This window comes from Carassius carassius, chromosome 22 (genome assembly GCF_963082965.1).
Source record: "Carassius carassius chromosome 22, fCarCar2.1, whole genome shotgun sequence".
In the NCBI taxonomy this organism is placed as follows: domain Eukaryota; kingdom Metazoa; phylum Chordata; class Actinopteri; order Cypriniformes; family Cyprinidae; genus Carassius; species Carassius carassius.
In genome coordinates this window covers 21,071,073-21,095,504 of record NC_081776.1, presented here as the reverse complement: position 1 = coordinate 21,095,504, position 24,432 = coordinate 21,071,073, and the positions used below count along the sequence as shown (strand labels likewise).

Here is a 24,432-nt window from a genome sequence, read left to right as displayed (position 1 = left end):
TTCGCGGCACAAAAACGGTTTAAAACGCCGTATTTTACGGCGTTTGGCTGTAAACGCGATTCATCTATAGCGTAGTTCTGACCCTTTTGGCTTGCCATATCGGACAAGTGGATCAGCGCCGTATGGCGAACGTGCTTGGCTTCTGAAATATTAATTAGTTACCGTCATGGGCGATCAATGGGCACTCATTGGATTGGCTGAAAGGGAGGCCTTGGTAGGTGGTCCCTTTTCTAGCTGACGAATACTGTTATCTTATGAATATTAATCATGTTACATGCCTGGAAGACCTATGAAACTACCAGCGAAACGTCAGCGTGACCTATTTAATAGTCATGAGGGAAACCGTCGCAATAGTAGGAATTGTATTTTTTCAACAGCACAATCATGACGCGGGATGTTAACGTTAGCAGCCGGTGGCTCCGTTGTGTCTTTGTCTGGCCCTGGTTACTGTCGTTAACAGAAGACTAGTTTATGACGAGAAAAGCATGGGTTGTGAGAGGAAAACTGTGATCGTGCAAGCGTTAATGTATTAATATTAATTATATTCGTGTATTTAATTGAAGAAGGAGCGGGATACATGACAGACGCACAATATCTCCAGGACATGTAAGTGAACTTACACTATTAGACAGTCATCTTGCGCTTTTAACAACGATTGTTGCTTTTATTTATTGCATCAACGCCAAAACGAACGTGTTATGTCATTATGTTAATGAGGCTTTGATGCATTATTCATAAGAAGTTAATATCTATTACGTGGTGTGGATCACACTTGCAGTAACGTTACTCTGGTAACAAAGTATTCCTCCTCAGGGTTGTTGAAAGTATAAATATAAAACATGGCAGTTTGTTTTCAGGCCTTCATCCACCTCTATGCAAACATGCACGTATAAACATAGCAGGTGTGTTTTTATAATAATATGGAGTTGGTTCTGGATCCTGCGCTTCTGCTCTATATTACATTATGACAGTCTGCATGCATTATACTTGCACTACTACTGTAGTGTACTAGCAGTATCTGCTATAGGGAGCTGTTGAGGGAATTTTCCCAGCCCCTTACTGCGTCCTGTCTTAAAACAATGAGCCCTATGTAGTAAACAGCATGTGGGGGTCGAATGCCTTCAGGTCAGGCTGATACCTGATCCATGTCCTGGTGACAGTGGAGTCATTGTGCACCTGCTACAATCTACTGTAGTGTTATAAGTGTGTCTTCTACCGCATCTCCCATAGAAGGCTAAACCAATGTAGCTATAAGGGGTTATTTGTTCTAAATTAAAATTTAGTCCAAGAATAAACAAGATAACACAGCAGATCCTAATGGTGGAAACCTTTAGACAGATCTGCAGAACCTGTTCCTGGGAGATTTTTCCTTATCAAAGCTAGGTTATTTGTGAGGAAGTTCATGTGCCAGCATAGAATCAAACACGTCTTACATTTCATTACAGCTCCATACTATCCATGTTTAATGCAGCTCCCTATTGAGCGTTCACTCTACATTGTGAGAATCGCTGTGGGAACTCCTCCCCTTCTAATAGCGGTCCTCGCAATGTCACTGTAAGTTGCACTGGATATTGTCTTCCAAATAAGTAAATGTAAATAGTGGCCAGTATAGTGATGGGTTGTGATTGTCAAGTACCCTTTGTCCAATTGTTAACCAGTTTACATAGATTTTTATATTGTATTTGTATTTAGCGTGCTAAGCTTAAAGTGTCAGACAGTTTGTAGCTTAAGGGGACAGTAGCACAGAATATGTTTTGCTCTTAGATTTTTTACATTTTGATTTTCCGTTGTTTTCCTTTATGCTAGACTACCGTGTTTGACATAAACCCGAAGCAGGAAAATATGGACCACAAAAAAAAAAAAAAAAAAAAAGGGTCAACATGTGAGCAGAAACTGCAGATAACAGAAAAGAATAAAAAATGTAAAGAAAGATTGAGATGAATAAAATGATGATGCTAACCTGAACTGATGTGTGATGAGATAAATCTAGACAAATTATGAGCATGTCTTACTGAACACTAGCAATATTAGTATATCATGGTGAAAATGAATATTATATAGTTGTACAGACATCATATTTTGTATGGGCATGCTTGTATAAAATCCATTTAAAAGTTTGCGTAAAATCAGTATTACATAATACATATCGTTGGACTGTTTAATTTATTGTGAAGTCACATTATTTGAAGAAAATTATTATTTTTGTATATTAACGTAATAGATAATAAATGTAATAGATATTACAGTCGTTTATTAACTCATTTATTTTTTAAGACCAACTTAAATGTTACTTTTTCTTTGGTTTCTGCTTTTAGATTAGAGGTTTTGGTTTTGTCCAGGTAGTTTCATTTCAGTGTATTAAACGCCTCTTAATAAAAGATTCAAATCCAGGATCAAGCCTAATTATACAGTGCATACAACTGACTATTCTGTTTTTAATACTTTGCTATGTGGTATTTAAGCATGTGGTGGCTAGAGTGTTGCCAGTATGCTTCTGTAAGTTTCCTAGGGCATTTTGGGTAATCTAAATGCTGTTGATTTTTGCCTTTATATGGCTTCTATGTGTTTTCTTCCTGTCTGGCATGAAAAGAATCCTGTACACAAGTTTCAGTGTAAATAATTTGATATATTTTTTTTTCAACAGACACATAAACCAAATGAACACAGTGACCAACATTAACAACGTGCTGAGCTGCACACACATGTCTACAGACAACAGCATAGTTTAGTTTAGTCTCAGCACTCAACACTGTCTGTGTCTGTCTTATGGAGTGAAAACTCCTGTATTGTGCAGCTAGATGTAGGTGATTGTGTTCATATGACTCTGGTTAGTCATATGTCTCCCCATGACAATACATAAACTGTTAGTTTTTTAACCCTGTTAGTAAGAATTGTGCATGATTCACGGTTGCTACATGTGACAGCACCAGAAGAACTGAGGAAAGTCAATGGAGAGGGAGGCTACTAACTGACTTTTATCTGATGACTTTGACTACATTTAGCTCATCAGGAGTCAGATTCATAAAAATCTTAAGAAAAAAGTGAAGAAATTACTTGTGGTAAGAAGTGTAAGAAGTTCCTAGGTTCAGTTCTTGAAAAAAAAAAATCAAGAAATTATTTTATTTCTTGCATTTCTGCAACTGATTCTTTTGAGTGATAACTTATTCTTCTTGATCTTATTCTATAATTGAATTTGTTTAATGTGAAATTTTGTTAATAAATATTTTTATAAATCTAAAATAAAATGTAATTAAATGTAAAATATATTTAATAAGGTTATGAAAACCCCTTTACAAAGGTTAAAAAGGCCTGCAAAGGAATCAAACATTGCCTCATGGGAAGGCTAATTTCTTTCATTGACCAGAAGATGCATCTCGTTTTTTTTATTTATTTTTTCATTTATTTTTTTATAGGAGCACATTTTGCTTCTAAAAAGAAATGTACAGCCTTGTTTATACGTTTCATCAGTTTGTTGTTTGTTTTTAACTCACTTCACCAAACCAACACTACAAAATAATCAAAGAATCATATAAAACCCAGTAAAACTTTATTTTTTTATTATATTATTTGTGACATTGGAATGAAAATAATATTGTATGTATTAAACTAAACTGAACAACAATTTTTTTTTTCTAATTTCACTTAAAGGTCCCATGACATGAAAATTTCACTTTCTGAGGTTTTTTAACATTAATATGAGTTTCCCCTAGCCTGTATATGGCCCCCAAGTTTCTAGAAATTTTAATCGGTGTAAATCGAGATTTTGCTATCTTTCTCTGCCTTTGAGAAAACGGAAGCTCAACCGGGCTGATCTTGAATCTCCTCATTGTAACGTTATAAGGAGAAATGTAAAGCAAAGGAGTTACAAACAGAATTTTATGATATGGATTCGACAGCACCGCCACAAACAGTGAGTAACAGTGTTCATTAATGCCTGATCTGTGATCAGTGATTTCTGATGTGTAGCTAATCATTCAAGTTCACACAGACTTTCTTTCTAAATCTTTTAATACTGTTTATGCATCAGTGAATCAAGCCAGTGACTAAACGATCAACTTCACGTTGTTTCTCTTAGTAGCATGAAACAAATCTGTTATTTAAATTGTGATTTAACTACAGAGAGCGATCAAAGAACGCTCCCTTTTTTATCGGAGCCGACACACATCGCGAGTATATCTGCACACTTGCCCAAACTACCGTTACAATGAATGACGCTGTTATGCTGCACAACCAAGCTCTTACTGTATTCATGTGGTGTATTCATGTGTTTGCTGTTAGTTGTAGTGAAAGCATTTTGTGAGAGAAAACGTGTTGCAATAATGACGAGATCACTGCATTCACGCGATAAACAGACTCTGTTTACTCAATGCTCATCACTGCAGCCTTTCATGTGATGGGAAAAGATCGAAAAAATAATTATATAATCAACACTTCCACGATTCGTTAATCTTGACAGCTGTAATAGTAAAAATATATATATATATATTTGAGAGGGGTTCCACATGTAATACGCATTTCGAATGCAAAGATGTCAGCCAATCACAACAGTTGTCGTTTCCTCGGAGTCTCACAGCAGACACGCCCCTTCAAACAGAGCATTCAAGCCATAGGGGTAATATCAGGATATAAAAATTAGGGATGCACGATCATGATTTTTCATGGCCGATACCGATTTTTTACAAGAAACTGGCCGATTCCGATACCGATTTCCGATTTATTTATTTTTTTAAGCAACAAACAAGAAAGAAGGAATGTTTGCATAAACAAGATGTTTATTTGGTATTTAATAGGCCAAACTGGCTTTTGGCTATTGAAAACAATAACCGTAACCATCTGAAATTAACGGCAGTAACTGCACAGTAAATAGCGTAAATTCAATACAAACATAGATGATACAGACATCAGCATTTAGCTTTTGTATTTGAATTGTGTTGAAACTACAGAGAACTGGCCTTAAATTAAAAGATTAACTGTAACCATGTGAAATTAAAGGCAACAACTGCATAGTTCTACAGTCCAAACAACACAATCAACACACATTCAATAAGATGTTTCTTAATCAGCATTCATTATTTGTTTTAGTTTTAAAATTTGGTTAAAAAAAAAAAAAAAAAAAAAAAAGCTTTACCAGTGAGAATAAAAAAAGTATGCTCTATAAATAAATTATTCCAAAATGTTAAAATCAAATAATGTTGGTGCGAATAAAACAAATATGCAAAGTGTTTCATTCGTTCAATTAAAAAAAAAAATAGGGTAATGATTCACTTCTATATTTTTTTACTTGAGCCAATGTAAAATAAATAACAATTGCTCAAGTTAAAAATATAGATGTGAATCATTACCCTAAAATTTTTTCATTGGATGAATGAAACACTTTTTTTTTGAGTATTTTTAAGATGTATGTATTTTTAAGTAAAAGAAAAGTAATAATCCAATATAGAACTGACGTTTACTTCTGGCTTTTCAAACGTGTTTGCAAGTTCTAATTAAAAAAAAAAAAAAAAAAAAAGCATTTCAGTTTTGTCGCAGTTTAGTCGGTTTCGTTTCTCATCCAACACGCGAGAAGTTGAGCTGAAAATCCCTTCACTGTCTCCGCTTGTGTAGGGAGAGGTACTGTACGCTCTACAGGGAAAGGCTCTTATTTGAGCGCCAGTACACCAGCGGCTGTTTGCTTCCCGCTATCTGTGCCTCAGACATGAAGCTCTGCACTTCCATTGCTGAACGGCTGCCCGTTTCCTGTGCACAGATTTCGAAATACTTCCACACCAATTACGTGATAGCGAATGATTACAATGTAGTATGTGCACGCGGGCGCACTTCCGGAAAAATCGCCCGAAAAAAAAGACCAAAAACCGTCCGATTGCCGATCGTGTATTTTAAGCAAAAACCGTCCAGTTCCGATTTATGGCCAGTCAACCGGTGCATCCCTAAGAAAAATGCTTTTTATTTCTAAATTTTAAATGTAAAAATCATGCTAACAATATAAGTACACCTAAGGAAACATTAAAAAGCATTTAAAGAAAAGGAAATAATCCATGTCATGAGACCTGGACTTTAACATTTTCATTGACAATTTTATTAAACATGGACCTTTACTTTCATTAAATGGTCTTATTTCTTCTATTGTAGGCTCATTTTGTAAATAACCTATTAATTTAAATTTATACATTTATTTAAATTTAAGTGCAAACTGAGTGTTTAATGCAAATGTATTTGGCCACATTTACAAAGTCTGGCAATTATGTTTGCCCATCTATGCAAATGTATCTTTATGTATGGAGACAAAAGAATGAAGTTAATCACTCTTCATCTTTTGGGGTTATTTCTCATCCAACCCAAGATAACTTTAAGCAAATAATATTAAATCATATCTAAATGAATTATAATTATATTTTTATACAATGTCCAATTACTATGTTACAAATTAGGCCTTTATGGAACTTTTTCCGATTTTAATTGATGTGAAGTGTTTTAAAAATTGTAAAAAGAATCCAGTCATGTAATTGTGTTTCTTTTTATAATCGATTACTGTTGTACTCAAGTACTTAAGCCCACCCTTACATCTTACAGAAGTCTATGATGAAGGCTGTTATTGTTCATGGACCAACATGTGATCCACTCGAGAGGTTCTAAACACTCATGCTACAGATAACTAGTGATTGTCCACCGGTGAAAGTAAAAGATTGTGTAGATAGGCCGGACCATTTCCAGCAGCAGCAGAGCTCAATATTTGATGAGTGAGCAGCTCCAGCCTATCAGATATCTGTTCAGTTTATGACAGTGTTCATGAATACAATACATTCCCAGAGTTTATATGCTTATGCACTTATTTAAACTCTGAGCTGATGCATTCATGATGTACATGATTAGTGAAACATTTTGACATACTGGAATTAATTGATGTTTCTTATGGTCTTAGACCTTTACAACTTTACTGACCTTACATGGAGAAGCATCAAGAAGTGTTCAACCCACACTCTTTCAGTTGATTTTAATAGATCCCAACTGATATATCGTTTTGCAGATATTATCGGCCGTAGTGTTAGTAAAAGACCCGGTTCTTCAGTACCAAGTCTGTACAAAAAAAGAGAAAATCTTACGGTACTAGGTTTTTTTTTAAGGACCCGGTCAACCCGGTTCATGATGGGCTACCCGAAAAGTGTGTAGATGCGTTCTCTTCATAAAAGCACTGAGACGTGGCAACATCAAAAGGAGGAAACATCAAACTAACAAAGCACTTTAAAAGACAGACACCCAGATCAAATTAAAGTGTTGAAGCATGTTTCCCATACATTTATTTATTTGTGGTGGTCTGCCACAATATCCAAACTAACTGCCACAAATAGATTTTCAGCAAGGCTTTGACTTTGTTGAATAAACATTAGCAATGCACGAGTCAAAGTCAAAACCTGGTGCGGGTGTTTTTATATCACTGTATTTTTTATATCACTGTATTTTTTATATCACTGTATTTCTGAAGAAAACCGACGGTCTTCTGAAAATTAGTTACTGGGGGGAAAAGCGCCTCCTACTGGCAGAGAATGAATTTGCATATACATGCCACCACAAATATAGTGTGAGTCTGTTCTGTTATGAATATTATTAAATATTTTAATTTGAATGTCAGATTGAAATGAACGCTGTTATTAGTGTAGTTAATCGCTAACATAAGCATGGCTAACACTAAAATAATGAGCATTAGAGTGAAGTTTCTTTTTTTTCTCCTATAACTTTCATTAGGGTAAAAAAAAAATATTTACCATTTTTACAAACCAGAGGAATTTAAATTAATTGTGAATCTAAAATATGCATGCTAGAGAATGTACAAATGGATAACAATGTGTGATATCAGTCAGAAAAGCAGTTCTGGGCTTTTTTTATTTTTATTTTATTTTATTTTTAAGCTAAATGCGTTGTTATTCTTTGCTTAAAAATTAAAAGCCCTTTTAAATGAAATATGTACAAGTTTGGATTAAATGAAAGTAAAGTCAAATTTCTTAATTAGCATGTTTTCGTGTTTTTTGCTTTGGTACCAAAATTTGTTCTGAGAACCGTGGATTTTCACTGGTATCTTTTGGTACCATGACAACACTAATCGGCCAATATGACATGATATATCGGTATCGGCAAATATGCTGCAGATACATTTTTTTTTTTTTTACAGAACTTGTGATACAGATAAAATGATTGAAATGGTGTAATTACTTAGTTTGTCCAACAGAGCATCTAGAAGCCCTCTTTCGAATGAGACCTACCCTGTGTCGATAGCCCCCTGGGTTCAGGAGTTACGGGTGGTTAAATTCGTGCTCTGGTACCAACCGATCTAACGTTCCCTGGGGGCCACTGATGCACGGGGAGCGGCGTTCGAGCAGGCTCCTTGAGCTGAAGGGATCTCCAAATTTGGTGGAGATCCACCGGCACGTTCGCGAGATAGTGACACCAGTCAACACTTTCACTTCAGTAAGGAGGTCTCTAGTTCAGGCAAATCTGTGAATGAATGTTCAGAAGTGAAAAACTCTAAATTTTGATTCTTTCATTATTTACTCATCTTCATGTTGTTCCAAATCAATAAGACATATCTTTGAAACATAAATGAAGATATTTTAAATGAGATCTCTGTCCCTCCACTAAAAACCAGTTCCTCCAAAATTTCACAAAGACATTGTACAAATAATCCACATGATTTTAGCTGTTTAGTCCAATTCTTTTGAAGAGATACAATCACTAAAAATGATGAACAGTTTTCATTTAGGCTTTTATTCATATACTGAATAAACATTCATCAACTCACATACAAAGAGATCATCAAATAAGGTAAACTGAATCTCCCTGTATAATAAAAGGTTGACCCTGGGTTCCAGGGTTAAAAGTGCAGTTTATAATGACAATAACTAGGAGTAAAGGCCCTTTCACACCGGATGCGTAACGAAAAAGCGAAACGAAAAAGCGAATAGTTCGCGTGTGAATAGTTCGCGTCAAAACCATTCACATCAGCCGCGACGCGAATTTGCGATGTCTGTGACGTTCAGAGAGCTTCAACATTCCAAAACTTTTGCGCCGACAGTTGAGAAAATGGACACTTCAACATCATCATCCAGTGAAGACGAGCTTTTCATTTTCTTTAAAAGACAGAAAAGAAGGTTTTGGGTGCACCCAGTCCTAAAGAACAGAGAGTCTGAAGGGGAGTATGCCAATCTTGTACAGGAGCTAAAACTTTATCATGGCCGGTTCCGCACTTACTTTCGGATGTCTGTGGGACAATTCGAGGAGCTCCTTCAGATAGTGGCACTGCATCTGACGAGAGACAAACCACAAACTTCAGGGAACCAATTGATCCGGAGCAGCGTCTGGCAGTCTGCTTAAGGTGAGCTGTCCTCTTAAAAACATCAGCCCATAGAACACACACACAAGTAATCAGAAGATCCGTCATTTTTGCTGTGACGTCACCTTTGTTTCCTTGTATGTGATTGGCTGAAGCCTTTTTGTCGCCTCAAAAGTAAAAAAAAATCGACATCGAAGCGAAAAAAATAAAAGTAGTTTTTTCGCCTCAGCACATTCGCGTTCGGTGTAAAGGCACTCATTACACAAACAGCTGATCAAAAAATAAAACCATAATTCGCGCGTCAAAATCGCGTCCAGTGTGAAAGGACCTTAAAGCACAGTGTGAAAAGCCCTTTCAGTGGAGAGACAGAAATCTGGTTTCATTGAAAAATCTGGTTTCAAGATGAACAAAAGTCTTATGGGTTTGAAACAACATGAAGATGAGTACATGATGAATTAAAAATTTGGGGTGAACAATCCCTTTAAATGTGACTGTTCAGTGTAATTTTTTCATTTTGCTTATAATTCTGCTGTCATTCACCTGTAGCTTGAATTCTTGTTTTGTTTTGTGTGTCTGTAGGTGAAGACAATTCAGGAATCAGACGTGGTTTATGCAGAGAAAAGTTTGTTCTGCTCTTCTTGCTGACTTGTGTTCTAAAGCTTTAAACATCACTTCATCACAATGGTATGTTCACATTTCCCCAATGTGTCCTTACGGGTTATTATTTCTTAATATTATATTTTGCTGATGTTCATGTCATTCTGTGTAATGCTTTGTACAACAGACATTGAACACAATTATTATATTGGTAACACTTTACAATAATGTCTCATCTGTTAAACAAACTTATAGTAACATTTAGCAATGTATTTTTTACAGCATTTTTAAACCTTTGTACATATTAATTATTTAAAAAGTTCAAAGTGCATTAACTATTGTTAACAAACACGTATTTTGACCGTAAAAATGTTTTAGTAAATTTTGAGATTAACATCAACCAATATCAATAAATGGTGTAGAAATATTATAAATTTCTAGTTCATGTTAACTATTATTCAATTTTAGTTTACGTGAAACCTTATTGTAAAGTGTACCATTATATTAAACAAACATAATCATTCAGGGCTAGTTAGCTACTTAGCTTATATATATATATATATATATATATATATATATATATATATATATATATATATATGAAATGACCAATTGCTCATTCTGAAATCTGAAGAAAGATTTATGCTTTGTATACACATAACTTTATTCACCTTGTACAGTTATTCATGGTTTATATAATTTTGTTATAGTGTTTGTATTCATACAGTTAGGGCTGTGACGGTGGCTGATTTTTACCACCGCGGTAGTCATGGACCAACAACCGCCGGTGGCGCGGTGTTTGAAAAAAAAAAAAAAAATTATATATAAATTAGTGTCAAAAGTTGCTCGTTAACCAAGGCGATAATTTTTTCCCAGTTTAACTTATTCAAATTATTTTACGTAGGGGCGGGGATGGCCACCCACTCACAACTGCTGCTTCTGTCACTTTTTCTCAAGACAAGAAGTGAATTTATTCAGTCGCAGACTCGCAGAATGACTGAACAGGAAACGTTTCAGACACGCGCTCCACTTCACTTTATTATCAGGTGCAAGTTAAGCGAGCGCAGACGGTCCTGTGCTCAAAGGCGGTGCGCGCTTCCTTTGTGCGTATCCTTTCATATCAAACTGTGAAATAAACTATGTGCAAGCAGTGTCGTGGTCAGTTAATTCATGGAATTTCCAAAAAAGGTGATTAAAGCTGACTTAAACTGTGCATGCATGTGATATATTTTATATATATTATATACAGGATATATTTATATGCACGTCTAGAAATCAGCCCAGCACTGTCTCACTCATCTAACACATCCTATTTAACTCGTCAGTTAGTGTTTATTTGAGCACTTCTGTCAGTGAACGCTGCCGGCAAAACACTAAAATAAATATCAAAGAAATAATGTTTATTTAGGCTACAAGAAAGTAGCCTAAATAAGAAAGTTAAATACACCCTAACGGACGCGAGCGACGCAACATGAGAAAATACTCATTATAATCAGTGATGCTACACTGGATGCAGCACAACACGACATGATAAATCCCCATCCGGTCTGTGATGTAGGCTACTGACACAGAGTTCATATGTCCTGTATAGACACTAGACAGACTAAACCTGTCGCAACGTGGTTGTTGCGTCTGGTTTACTTTTCCGCCACCAAGCAAGCTCAGTAACTCCTCATCTGCACGTGCTCTCTTTGAAATAGGAATTGTTGCCATATTTCTTGTTACCATCTTTTATTTAGATCGGTGAGGTGGTATTTGCTTTCCCAACAAGATCCATCGCCCAACACTAAATTAATTTGTTGAATGTATAAACTGTATTTTCCCGCGCTCAAATCTGCCAATCTAAAGGAAACGCTGTGTTTGAGGTAATTTGTTAATTACCATAGACTTAGAATTTGCAACTATTACAGTTATTACACTTATATACAAAACTTTGTATTATGTTTGTGACGTCACGTGCACTACCGCCGGTGGCAGTAGACAACCGCGGTAGCAACCGACCACCGCGGTGACGCGGTTGTCACGGCAACCGTCACAGCCCTACATACAGTAGGCTTTAACTGCAAATGTTTCGACAATGATTTTTTTAACACCATTAATTTTGAAGCAGGCAATGATTTAAATGGTGGTTAAATTAATTATTAATTTAGCATACAACATTTTACATGGAAACGGTAATGCTATAAAACATATTTGTGCGATCTTGGAGAAACAGATGTTGCTCAATCAGGACATAAAAAAATATGTACACCATAATTTATTCAGAGAAATAACTGATTACAGTACAGACATGAAGCTTTTCATTTCAGTATAGAGCAGTATAGTAACAGAGGCTATTGTATTATTCATTGTATATTCAAATCAATCTCTGATACTAATACCTTCATGTTTAATAATTTCCTAAATAATTACGTACATAAAGAATTAGGCTATATTTTGTGTTGGATCAGTTACCTGTGTCAGTAGTGCACAGTAGACACAACCACCTAAACGGTTTAAGTATATCGCTTATCCTGCCCAAAAAGACCCTAAACATTGCAGATAATATCTAAAGTAAAAATGTATTTACATACACAGAACATAAAACCTAATCCCGTTTGACTGATTTGCTTCAAATCGGGTTATTTTAGGCCATCGGTTTGCCTGTGACTTAATGGTGCTCTCTGCCGGTTGGGAATAGTAAGCGGCTCGAACACTTCCGGTGGCTTCACTGCCTGTTGTCAGTTTAGAATGCAATGAGCGATCCAGTCATATTTAGATCAGTGAATTTTGCCCATCCTAATCCGATGGTTTTGATCATAGAAATTGTATTTCACTTTTATTTGCTCTTGTAATTTAACTACCAATCCTGTTGTTTGCACAGAGTACTGTATGAAGATATTTGGGGCGATGGCCAGTGAACCGCTCGAAGGTTTCCATGAGGTGAACCTGGCGTCACCCACCACCCCAGATCTTCATGGCGTTATCGACCCGAGTCCACCAAAGCACAACGCTCCCCCAAGTACACTGTACCGCACACACTCTCTGACTTCTGGCCAGAATGCAGCCAATGCTCTCAGAGCCGACCAGCTGCCCACCCAGCCTGTGTACTCAGCCCCCCGACACCTGGGCACAGAGGACACTCTCAATGGCAGGTAAGACTCCTGGAACATGGGGCAGCAGGTGAACCAGGCAAAACAGTGTCTACACTAGTCGCCAATGCAACAATTTGGCATTTTCCAATATTGCATCAGTTTTTGTTTGACCAGTGTGTTTGAGGCAGGACTTCATTTTAACAGCACTAAGAATGGCAGCACCTGCTTGGGTTGAGTATCATTTGAATTTCATCAATATGGAAAAAAAAGGTGCACACACAGGAATCGATAGGCAGAATCTAAATTTTAAATTTGCAAAAAGTATCCGAATCCTGACCTTAAAGGGTTAGTTCACCCAAAAACTCACTGCTCACTCTCAAGTCACCCTAGGTGTATATGACTTAAATAAAAAATGGTCTTTGATCTTTCAAGCTGTTTAATGCCACTCAGGCTTCCGACCTTAAAATGATGCTCTCGTTAATCAAGAAAAAAAAAAAAAGTGCGGGGTTGGGGGGGGGGGGTGTGATCGGGGTGTAGGCGGTTGTGATGGGTCGGGTATTGGTAAACATAATGATCGCTCACCGCTGTCAACGTTTTTTGTGCCTTTGAATCATGTCGTCGGGTCACTCCACAAGTAGTCCAATAATTTGTCACGATTGAAGTTCAAAGTGTACGCGCACCGTTCTGAATGCCACACACCCAACCATCTACTCACGTGAACAGCTTCAGTTGACTGACGAAGACCGTGAACATGGGTGATTCATGTAAGCAAATCCAATATATTGTCTTTCATTTTTATATGCAGGTCTAGTAAAATTTGACCAATCAATTGATCACTTTTGTCATGATTCCATAACATTAATGTTAAACCCTTCTGGGCTAACTTAGCAAAGTAACGCCATGTTGGTTATTGCTTACTTCTACCTAGAAAGTTTAGCAGCTTCTACAAGGCCAACATTTTTGTCGCATATGCTCCTGAAATTTAATCTGTGCGACCTAAATATATATATATATAAAACGTTATATGCGCGGAGCATATGAGCATATCTGTCCACTAATGACTCGTCCGATTTGAGAACTAATGACTCCTTTGAACCGATTCACTTTAATGAATGCTTAAATCTGATCTGGGTCGAGTTTCCCGATAATGATGTATCTTAGCTCTGAAGAGCGCTCTCAAAGTGCAAGGTTATAAACGCTCGCCGCAATTCCACGCGCTTTTCACAAAAACTTTACTTGACATGAACGCGTTCTACGTGCTACTTAAGAGTCGCTATCCATCCGCGAAATTCGTGCTGAAATATAACCTATGGAATCGTATTCTGAACGCTCAACCTAATAATCGCCTTCTGTTGTGAATTAGCAATCATAGAAGTCTATAATAAAGCACTGACAAAATGGCTGAACAAAAACACAAGAAAAGATACCTTTCAAAAATATAGAGGCAAATAAAGATGTTATTTTTAATAGATGTAAAGGACACCATAGAAATACAGGAAAAACAAAACATCTGGGAGGACAAGAAATGCCCAATAAATGGCTATATTCGTGCACGTCAGCAGCAAGTTATTGACAGATTTTTTGGATTTCATCCCTATTTTGCCCAGTCTTTGAAGCATATTTCCCACATTACTCCTTTTATGATGTTTTTTGTTCAATCATTTAATTTAGATGTGTATTTAAATTTTTCTTCCCTTTTTTAATTATTTAATTTATAAATTCATTTAAACAAAAAACAAGTACAATATTTTTTTTTAATTTATTATTATACTATATAAATTATTTCACTGTGTGCGTGTGTTGGGAGGGGGGGGGGTAGGGGGTAAGTGCACCGTATAGTTTCCTGCTTTTTTGTCCTTTGTCGATCACACCTATGATAAAAAAAATGAAGAAAGTGTCTCACACGCCTCATCATACCTCATACGTTATCCGCCCGGAGCTGCTCCCGTGTACAACTGTTGGCGCAAACTACATTAAAGTGATTGTTACATTTTTAATATGGATATTTTTCTTACCAAAACACATCAGTTCAATACAGGATGCCTTTGTTCACCCCACGGAGCCATATGAGACACTTATTTTTAATGGATGGGCACTTTATATTTAACTTCTTTTGGACTGATGCATGCAACACCCATTGAGTGCCATTAAACAGCTTGAAAGATCAAAGACAATTTTTAATATAACTCTGTCTGGATTCGTCTGAAAAAAGAAAGTAATATACACCTAGGATAACATGAGGGTGAGTAATTTAAATTTTTTGGTGACCTAACCCTTTAAGTATCCGATTCTGTAATTGGAATCAATTTTCGATTCCCAACCCTGGCGCCTGGGCACACAGCGCTCATATTCTCCCTCTTCATTGTTTGCTGTCACCATTTAACAGTTCTGTCTTATACGGATAGAATAGTAATTAGTCTAGACTGTTAAACTAAGGAATTAAAAGGTATACAAAAAAGTATTATAACAATTGCTTTTATAGTACTAGTAATAGAGAAGCAAACATTATTATACGTTCTCCTTTAGTGTCAGCTTTCAGCAAATACACATTTAAATCATATAAACAAATCTTTGAATGTCTAATAAACATTTAATTTCACAAACTTTGCATACTTAGTCGATAACTAACACAAAAGAAGATATTTTTAGAAATGTCTGTTTTTTTCCTCCATACAATGGCAGTCATGATCAGTAATCTTCATAATGCTTTTATGTTGGAGAAGAAAGTTAGGTCTTATAGATTTGGAACGACATAAGTGACGGCCGAGTGAATGTCACATTGAAAAAGAGTGACGCCAAAACTGTCCCTGTCCCATTTCCTGTCCCACTGTATTTGGCAACCTGGAATTGCCTGGAATTGAACTACTGGTTTCTTCTGGTCAGAGGAGAACTGGCCCCCCAACTGAGCCTGGTTTCTCCCAAGGTTTTTTTCTCCATTCTGTCACCGATGGAGTTTCGGTTCCTTGCCGCTGTCGCCTCTGGCTTGCTTAGTTGGGGACACTTCATCTACAGCGATATCGTTGACTTGATTGCAAATAAATGCACAGACACTATTTAACTGAACAGAGATGACATAACTGAATCCAATGATGAACTGCCTTTAACTATCATTTTTGCATTATTGACACTGTTTTCCTAATGAATGTTGTTCAGTTGCTTTGACGCAATGTATTTTGTTTAAAGCACTTTATAAATAAAGGTGACTTGACTTGACTTGATATACTAGCATTCAAATAAAAAAAAAATATGAATAACTGAGAACCAGTAATAACTGAACAGCAAATCAAATATTACTATATAATGTATAGCCTGCTTTTGGAGTTGAAGCCACCATTAAATCAAAATGGACATCTTTTACTTTTTATGGAAAGTTGCATTATTATAAATGATATAATATCTGTGTGCATGTCATTATGTTTTAAAATTCTATATTTTTTCATGATCAGCAACTTTTCCTTTCTGACGATGTGTGCACTACCGAGAGAGCTGGGCTCTAATCCCTCCCCCTCCCCTTAGTTTCAGTTAAAGCTCTTTTTAGACTGAAGAGAAATCAAATCGGTGTTTGTCTCTGCAGTGCAAAGGATCCCGCATCCGCTGTGGATGTGGTGGATGGCAACGTCCCATCCGCTGATGGAGAAGATTTTCTGGGCCTGAGCACAGACAGTCTGTCCTGTCTAAGAAGTCCGTCAGTAATGGAGGTCCGAGAGAAAGGCTATGAGAAGCTAAAGGAGGAGCTTGCCAAAGCACAACGGGTAAGATACTAAACAAATGTCACTGACACTCACTGATCTACACTTACAATTATTCATTTCGCAGATGTATTCATCCAAAACGAACGAGAAATTATGAACACCACAAACAATGTTTCAGACTCTGAAGAGTTGCATTATATCACGTCTTTTGGTTATGACACAGTGTAATTTCACAAGAGAAAAGTCTAGAGGGCTGAGTTGAAAATAAACGATTCTCACTTTGATTAACCAATATCAATTATTAATCCCAGGAATAGATCATTTAGTCTATGCGGATTTCAGTTGATGTGTGCCGTACAATAAAACTTCACTAAACATTATTTCGGTCTTGACAACTCTCGGGAGGGATTGGCATGGTAATGTATATGACAATATTAATGTATTTGGTTTTGGAGGAATAGATCTTGTACGCTGCTGTTGCTGGGGCAGAGCAAGTACAAAGACTTGCTACTGCCAATACATCCACAACATGCTGCTGTGAGCATGTAAGAACTATTGCTGCTGCAAATATAACATACATGAAAGAAACCACTCAAAGCAGGGGACATAGAAGGAACAAGACCTGGGCTACCACGCCGACTGGCATAACTCTAATTAGACGTGCACTATTTGTAATGTTTAATTAACAAAATAGATATACGTTGCAATCCTATAGTTAAGACCCCAGCACCCACCTGAGCAAATATGATAATTTAGTTATTTGATAACTGCTGTTACTTTCTCCACTTCATCAGTCCCAACGGCAGCGTTACATTTGGTTAATTCATTTTTCTGAAATGATAAAAGTTGTCGAAGTTTCTCACCAGCTGGGAACAGTCCAGGAAAAGGTCATTGAGAGTGATTATGTGCCTCTTTGGGATTGCACCATGAGGCATCGTTTAGGGCTGCACAAATAATCATGTTTTAATATTGATAACAATATCCACCCTTCTTGATTAATTAAAACAATCATCCCGATATTGCCTTGCTCGTTATTTATCCTGAAACAGTTAAAAAAAAAAAAATATTTAGGCATTTTTCGTTATATTGCATTGCTAATAAGTCTTCACTACAATAATGTTCATGCTTGTGGTTGCCAGATGTGAAGAGATTTAGTCCCCAAACAGAGCTTTAGCCACATCTGCAGTCCACATGCCTTCCTGCAACAGGGATATGGCATGATTACTCAGTTGATCAGGAACCCTGGACATCTTTTTCCTGGTGTTTGTTTATTGTCCTAAGTTATTATAACTGTGACCTTAATTGCCTACTGCCTGTAAACTGTTTAGTGTCTAAAGGACTGTTCAACTGGTGCAATAATTGTTTATGGTTTATTGAAAAAGCATGAAAAACATTGTGTAATCCCTTTCTAATGAAGATCTGTAATGCTTATTTGGATTTTACTAAATTATCTTTAAAATACTGTATCCTGAAAAAGGGATGTTTCTTTTTTTGTAGAGTAAAAAGTTAGTATAATGTTATTATTATTCTAAGACTGCCTTATCAGTGTTATCCACCTTATCATCAGTTAATTTGAACCTTTTATATTATAGTAATTTTCCAACTGACCGTCTTCCTTTTATACATAACAATAAGAATTGTACTGTATTGTAATTGTACTGTTCTGTACCTGATATATATATATATTAGGCTGGATGATTAATCGAAAAGTAATCGAAACCGAAATTCAGAATCTCTAACCGACTTAATTTTCCCATGTCGGTTATTTCGGTTTTTTAATCCTGTTAATACTTCCCCCTTAAAAGCATACTACCGCGTGTGTAGCCACATGACTCTGCTCCGTCCAGTCAGTGGCATAAAAGCAAAACACGGAGGTGAACGCCGGTTCAACACATAGTGATGGTGCGTGAGTGGTGAGCTTTGCGTCTTCACTAAACTTTGTCAGTTGTATTTGTTTTATGGTTTGGCGATTAGACGATCGGATGTGTATTATTATATCGAGCTCCCATGTTCGCGCAGCTGCATTGTGGCACGAACACTCATATAAACAGCTGTGAAGATCGCGCGCACAGAGGAACGCAAAAACTAGTTGTCAGCATTGTCCTGTGATTTATTACTAAAGTAGCTTAGAATCTCAAAACGTATTTTAGCATATTTTTCTACTTTTGAAGGAACTAGGCTATTTACAACCCACAGCTTCACAATAATATAGAGACAGTAATACTAATTCACACACAAAATCACTCATACTGGTACTGTGCTAATTTATCTTTATCTGATCTTTATTTATCTCTTACACCGAGCAATAATCTGTAAGAAATGTTACGAACATAGATAAAATAACTTCTGATAGTGAGCTATGATCGTTATTTCAATACGAAAAAATATCCCACCTTTAATAGTCGATCTCAACCGTCTGGCTGAGGTCAGTCTAAAAAGACGCTCAGGACAGTTGACAGAATGCTGCTGCGTGTCGTCATGAAAGCGCATTTTCACTTGTTATTAAGTCTTGCCATTTGCCAATTTAACCATTCAAAAAACTTTAAAGCATTCAAATACAAGACGCGGAAAAGCTGAACTGAGCAGCTGGTTACTCGCACTGTGCTCGGTGCGCACGCGGAGAGAGAGCCGCGTCTCACAGACGGTAACACTGAACGGAGCTCTCCTTTGCGGAATTGCTAATTCAACCTTTTCACACCACAGACTGAACACAATTAATCATTGCTTGGTAATTGGCCAACAAAGTATTGACTGTTGTCTGAAGTTTTGTTTGATTGCAATCCATTACACATCTTTCTATCAAAGTTATCTGATATTATCAAGATGAATTTGTTCTGACAGTTTAACTCTTGAGTTCTTGTCATATTTTATTACCATTTTCTAAACTATAGCAAATAAACTGATAATGTGAGAAATGTTTAAGGTATCTGAATAAATTTTGGTTTGACTGTATGTTTAATTTTTACAGTGCTATTTTACATTTAATTATTCGGTTTCTGTACCTGGACACTTACAAACTTGAAAAAAAACGTAAACACTGTGTAAATAGCACAAACAAATAAACAGAACGAACATACAAATTAAACACTTTCAAACAGGGCCCACTGGTACAACCTACACCGGGGCCCCGCTGACCCCAGCTATGGCCCTGCTTACAGTATAAACCTTGTAAGTGAACTATGAGGGCAACAAAACAAAACGGAAACAAAATAATCATTCATTAATCGTAACCGAGGTAAAATGTTCAATTAATTGAGGTTTTGGTTTTAGGCCATAATCGTCCAGCCCTAATATATATATATATATAAGAAGAAAAATTTAATATTGTGATATATTATTACAATTTAAAATAATTGTTTTTAAATTTATTATACTTTAAATTATCATTTATTTCTGTGATGCAAAGCTGAATTTTTAGGATCATCACATGATCCTTTAGAAATCATTCTAATATGATGATTCATTATCAAAGTTGGAAACAGTTCTGCTGCTTAATATTTTTTAGGAACATGTGATACTTTTTTAGGATACTTTGATGAATAAAAAAAAAAAAAAAAAAAAAAAAATTTAAAATATAAATATTTTGTAATAACAATATAAACTACTGGTCAGTAATTTGGGGTCAGTGATTTTTTTCTTTCTTCTTTTTAAATAAAATCAATACTTTTATTCAGCAAGGATGTGTTAAATTGATAAAAAGTGATAGTAAAGAAAATATATTATTATAATATATATTATTATAATTTTTTTTTATTTTGAATAAATGCAGTTCTTTTTAAAATTTTATTCATCAAATATATTAGACAGCAGAACTGTTTCCAACACTGATAATAAATCAGAATATTAGAATGATTTCTAAATGATCACGTGATAGACTGAGGTTACATGTGACACTGAAGGCTGGAGTAATGATGCTGAAAATTCAGCTTTGCATCACAGGAATAAATTATTTTTTTTAAAAGTATATTCAAATAGAAAACTATTATTTTAAGTTGTAATAATATTTCACAATATTACTGTTTTTTCTGTATTTTTGATCAAATAAATGCAGGCTTGATGAGCAGATGAAACTTCTTTCAAAAACATTAAAAATAGTAATGTTTCCAAACTTTTGGTCTGTACTGTATATATATATATATATATATATATATATATATATAAAATAATCAGTAGAATGGAATCAAGTTTGTAATTGAATCAGATCGCAAGCTTGTGAAGTCCAACAGAATAGTGAATTTTATGTCAGTAACCAGCTCACAATATAATATTATTAAAAAAAATCTGCTTCCTCTCAAAGCCTATTGCTTTGCTTACTGCAAAGCTTGAGTCTTATTGACTGACTTATTGCAACTCAATTTCCTGTAGCCAGTGAACAAAGGTTAACATCAGTACACCATGACTAACTATGTTGACTAGACTGCTGCAGTGACACTTCTGAAGAATTCATTGTCATTAAAACATTAAGTTTGTGGCAAAGTCACAATGAAATATTGCAGTGTTCATTATATTTTTAGTGCCCATTATTGTTATTTTTTAGCACATATTATTAATTTATGTGAATGAATCTCTTCTGATGAGATGACAGCACTATATATATATATATATATTATTTGCAGGTGTGACTAGTGGGACATGTCCCCACCACCAGGGTCGATATTGTCCCTACCACTTTTTGAAAGTAATTGAAAAATATATTTCGGAAGGTATGTAGCCTATTTAAGGGAAAACAAGATCAACAAATCATTCTTCATAATCTAATTAGGGATAAAACTTGTGCATAACTTGTGATTTGCAGCTATCACACTTTTTCATAGTGTCGTTATAGCATTTTATTTAAAAAATTGAGCACTTCGTTGTGCTAAGACCTGCCCTTTACTAAAGATTTTTTCTAGTCAACTAGTCGCATGTTACATTAAATTGATTAATATAATAATATATTAACCATACTTTAATATATTGGCAGGAGTACTAGGCTAGAGCTTATTCTGCGCTCAAGCTCGCGCATAAAGCAATTGCCTCAAAGCTCCGGCAAAGTGATTATGAATGTGTCAGGGAAAAGGAAACATTTTAATTATTTATTGATAAACTAGTGGTTTCTGATTCAGTATCGGGTGCAAAAATGAAGTTGCCAAATGCCTATGCCGATGCGAGTTTTCCTTATATTTATTTTATTATTCATATTAAAAAAATAACCTGTTTTGGTTATATTTACTATTAATTGCAGTTTCCAGACTGCGACCGACCAAATTTAGTGAGCGGTCGCACTGGTGAGACAACCGCATTGTGCAACTCATAAAAGCTGCCCTTTCTGTTGCATATGAGAAACATCAAATGGCAACTCGTTTGAACTGCGACATGCAAACGGACATGCAAGGACTGTCACCGGCAGCAAGTTTAGTTTTACTTTTCTTTTCTTTTTGCTTTTTTTTTCATTTTGAAAAGCTTATTTATGCCGTTTACCTCACGTTATGCTATTGAGGGTCTCTTTTAGGGATGCACCGAAATTAAAATTCTTGGCCGAAACCGAAAACCAAGGCCGAAAACCGAAACCAAAACACCGAAAGAAATTATGCCAACTATTAGTACCATTGTATTTATTGCTATGACCGTGTACTAACTTTACCAAAATTAAGACATTGCAATTGCATAAATTAATATGAAAGTTTCAAAGATAATTACAATTACATAAATTATTTAAAAAAAAAACCATAAAAATACATAATTACAAATTATGCAAATATTTATTAAGCACATTGCAACAATGCACAGTATAAAATAAAATTCAAACTAAAAATTTATCCCACTCATGTGTATATTAAATAATAATGTACAGGCCTACTGGCCTGCAGAAAGGTTTTAAAATGAACTGTTCTCTCATAAAAAAGTGCATTTAGGTGAAGTGCATTTGAAATTGTTCTCTGTAGGACTAGGAAGTGCATTACTTCTCCAGTATAGGCAAGAGGGTTATCACTTCTGGGGATGGGGACTTCAGACAGATAACCATCTAGCTGATGAGCAGTTGAGCTTGTCATCTGCCTGACATTTGAGAAATATTTGAGAGAGTGTATTTAATTAGGGCCAGGGCATAAATAAACATTTTTATCAAATTAAAGCAGAAATCTAGCAGAAATATGGCTACAATCTGATATGTATGTGTATATATGTATGTATGTGTGTGTGTGTGTGTGTGTATATATATATATATATATATATATATGTCACATATATAGTAGCCTAAGAACAAAATAGCCAACGTATTATTATTTGAGGCACTTTCTTGCAGAATTCCACTGAACACATCAGACAACGAGGGTGCATGCCCCTCATCTGGTGCAGAGACGAGTCTTTTTTTCTGCGCTCTGATCTCAGTCTCCTACGCTTGGAGCTTCTCCGCCTCCACGCGGGTTCTCCTCATCCAGCGCGGCCTGGATCATTTCTCGTGCACGCTGCCTTATTTCCGCATCCAAGTAATGGTCTTTATAACGCGGATCAAGCACATTCGCGATGAAGTGCAGAGGATCCGAAAAGATCTCAGTGAGACGTGTGCTAACAGACTCTACTTTTTCACTTCGTGGTCCGTCTTAATCTCTTTGTTAGGAGATGCTTTAGTGCTGCGAATAAATGAATAAGAAGAGAGAGAATGTCCTCACTGGTGTGAAGTGAATGTTGCGGGGAGCTTGTGGTCTGCGCTATGCAGGTGCAGGTCGCGGTTTCTGTTTGCATCATCACAACATTTCGGCCGTGTTGTTTCAGTGATAAAAGTCTATCGGCCGAAAACCGAAAATGCCATTTTCGGCCTGAAAATTTTCGGTGGCCGAATATTCGGTGCATCCCTAGTCTCTTTTTTGATAATCTTTTTTTTTTATTTGATTCCTCAGTGTTTGCTAAACGTTCTGTAATTTATTAGTCATTATAGGCCTAATACAGCATATAGTGTAGGCATATGCCATGCCTCATCTTATTCGTTTTTGTTCATAAACATTTTGTAAGCTAGTTTGTCATTGAATCTTACGGTTTTATTGTTCTTGTGTATTTTAATAAAAAATAACAATGAATACATTTTTTTTTTGTCTTAAAAGGTGAAAGGTGTATAGATGTAAGCGAAAGAGACAACTATCTTTTATTGTAAAACCTAACAAGATCGCGAAGATTCGAAGCCAGGCTTATAAAATAGCAAAAGAGGAACTCCTGATCAGTCAGACAGAATTAAGTTTTCCCTTAAATAGGCTACATATGTCAGTCAGACAGAATTTTCCTGTCTAAGTGGACGTTTCTGGGCCAGAGTAGACCATGCTTCATGCTGATAGTCCAAAGTGGATATGCTGAAGTGAGAAACTGCTTCTGATGTTTTAAATTTCCAATAATCCAGCTTGACATATGTCCTTTTCCTTTATGGAAATATCACGTCAGAACATCAGTATTCATAAAATATTTTGACATTATCTGAAAATAGCAGTTCGACGCAGAGAATTTGTTTGACAAATGCTGGACAGGTTTGTTTAAAGAACGTTTGCTAAATATAAACACCTTAGTCTTCTACCAAAAATAGTGATTTGGTGCATTTGAAAAGGATTGTATTTTACAGCTTACTATTTTGATAAACGACAGTTCATATTTTGGAGTTGTGATATAGATGCTAAGTATTGAAGATGAGCTCCATTGTGGTTTAGTTTTCTATTCCACTGTCACAGTCTGATTTATTTGGGACACAAAATTACAAAATGACAACAACAAACCACAAACAACC

General features: G+C 35.9%; 1 protein-coding gene across 5 annotated transcripts in view; it reads left to right on the top strand.

Moving 5' to 3' along the window:
- Window positions 1-320: 320 nt before the first annotated feature.
- Window positions 321-24,432, top strand: part of LOC132099113 (rab-3A-interacting protein-like) — a 63,647-nt gene continuing 39,535 nt past the window's right edge. For 3 of the 5 annotated variants that reach the window (XM_059505563.1, XM_059505564.1, XM_059505561.1), the window contains exons 1-4: window positions 323-606; window positions 9,902-10,006; window positions 12,783-13,053; window positions 16,568-16,745. In XM_059505563.1, the coding sequence (XP_059361546.1) occupies window positions 12,791-13,053; window positions 16,568-16,745 (441 nt within the window). In that variant the 5' untranslated portion in view covers window positions 323-606; window positions 9,902-10,006; window positions 12,783-12,790. Of the gene's footprint in view, window positions 607-9,901; window positions 10,007-12,782; window positions 13,054-16,567; window positions 16,746-24,432 lie in introns of all 5 variants that reach the window. The other 2 variants (XM_059505565.1, XM_059505562.1) reach the window with 2 other exon arrangements.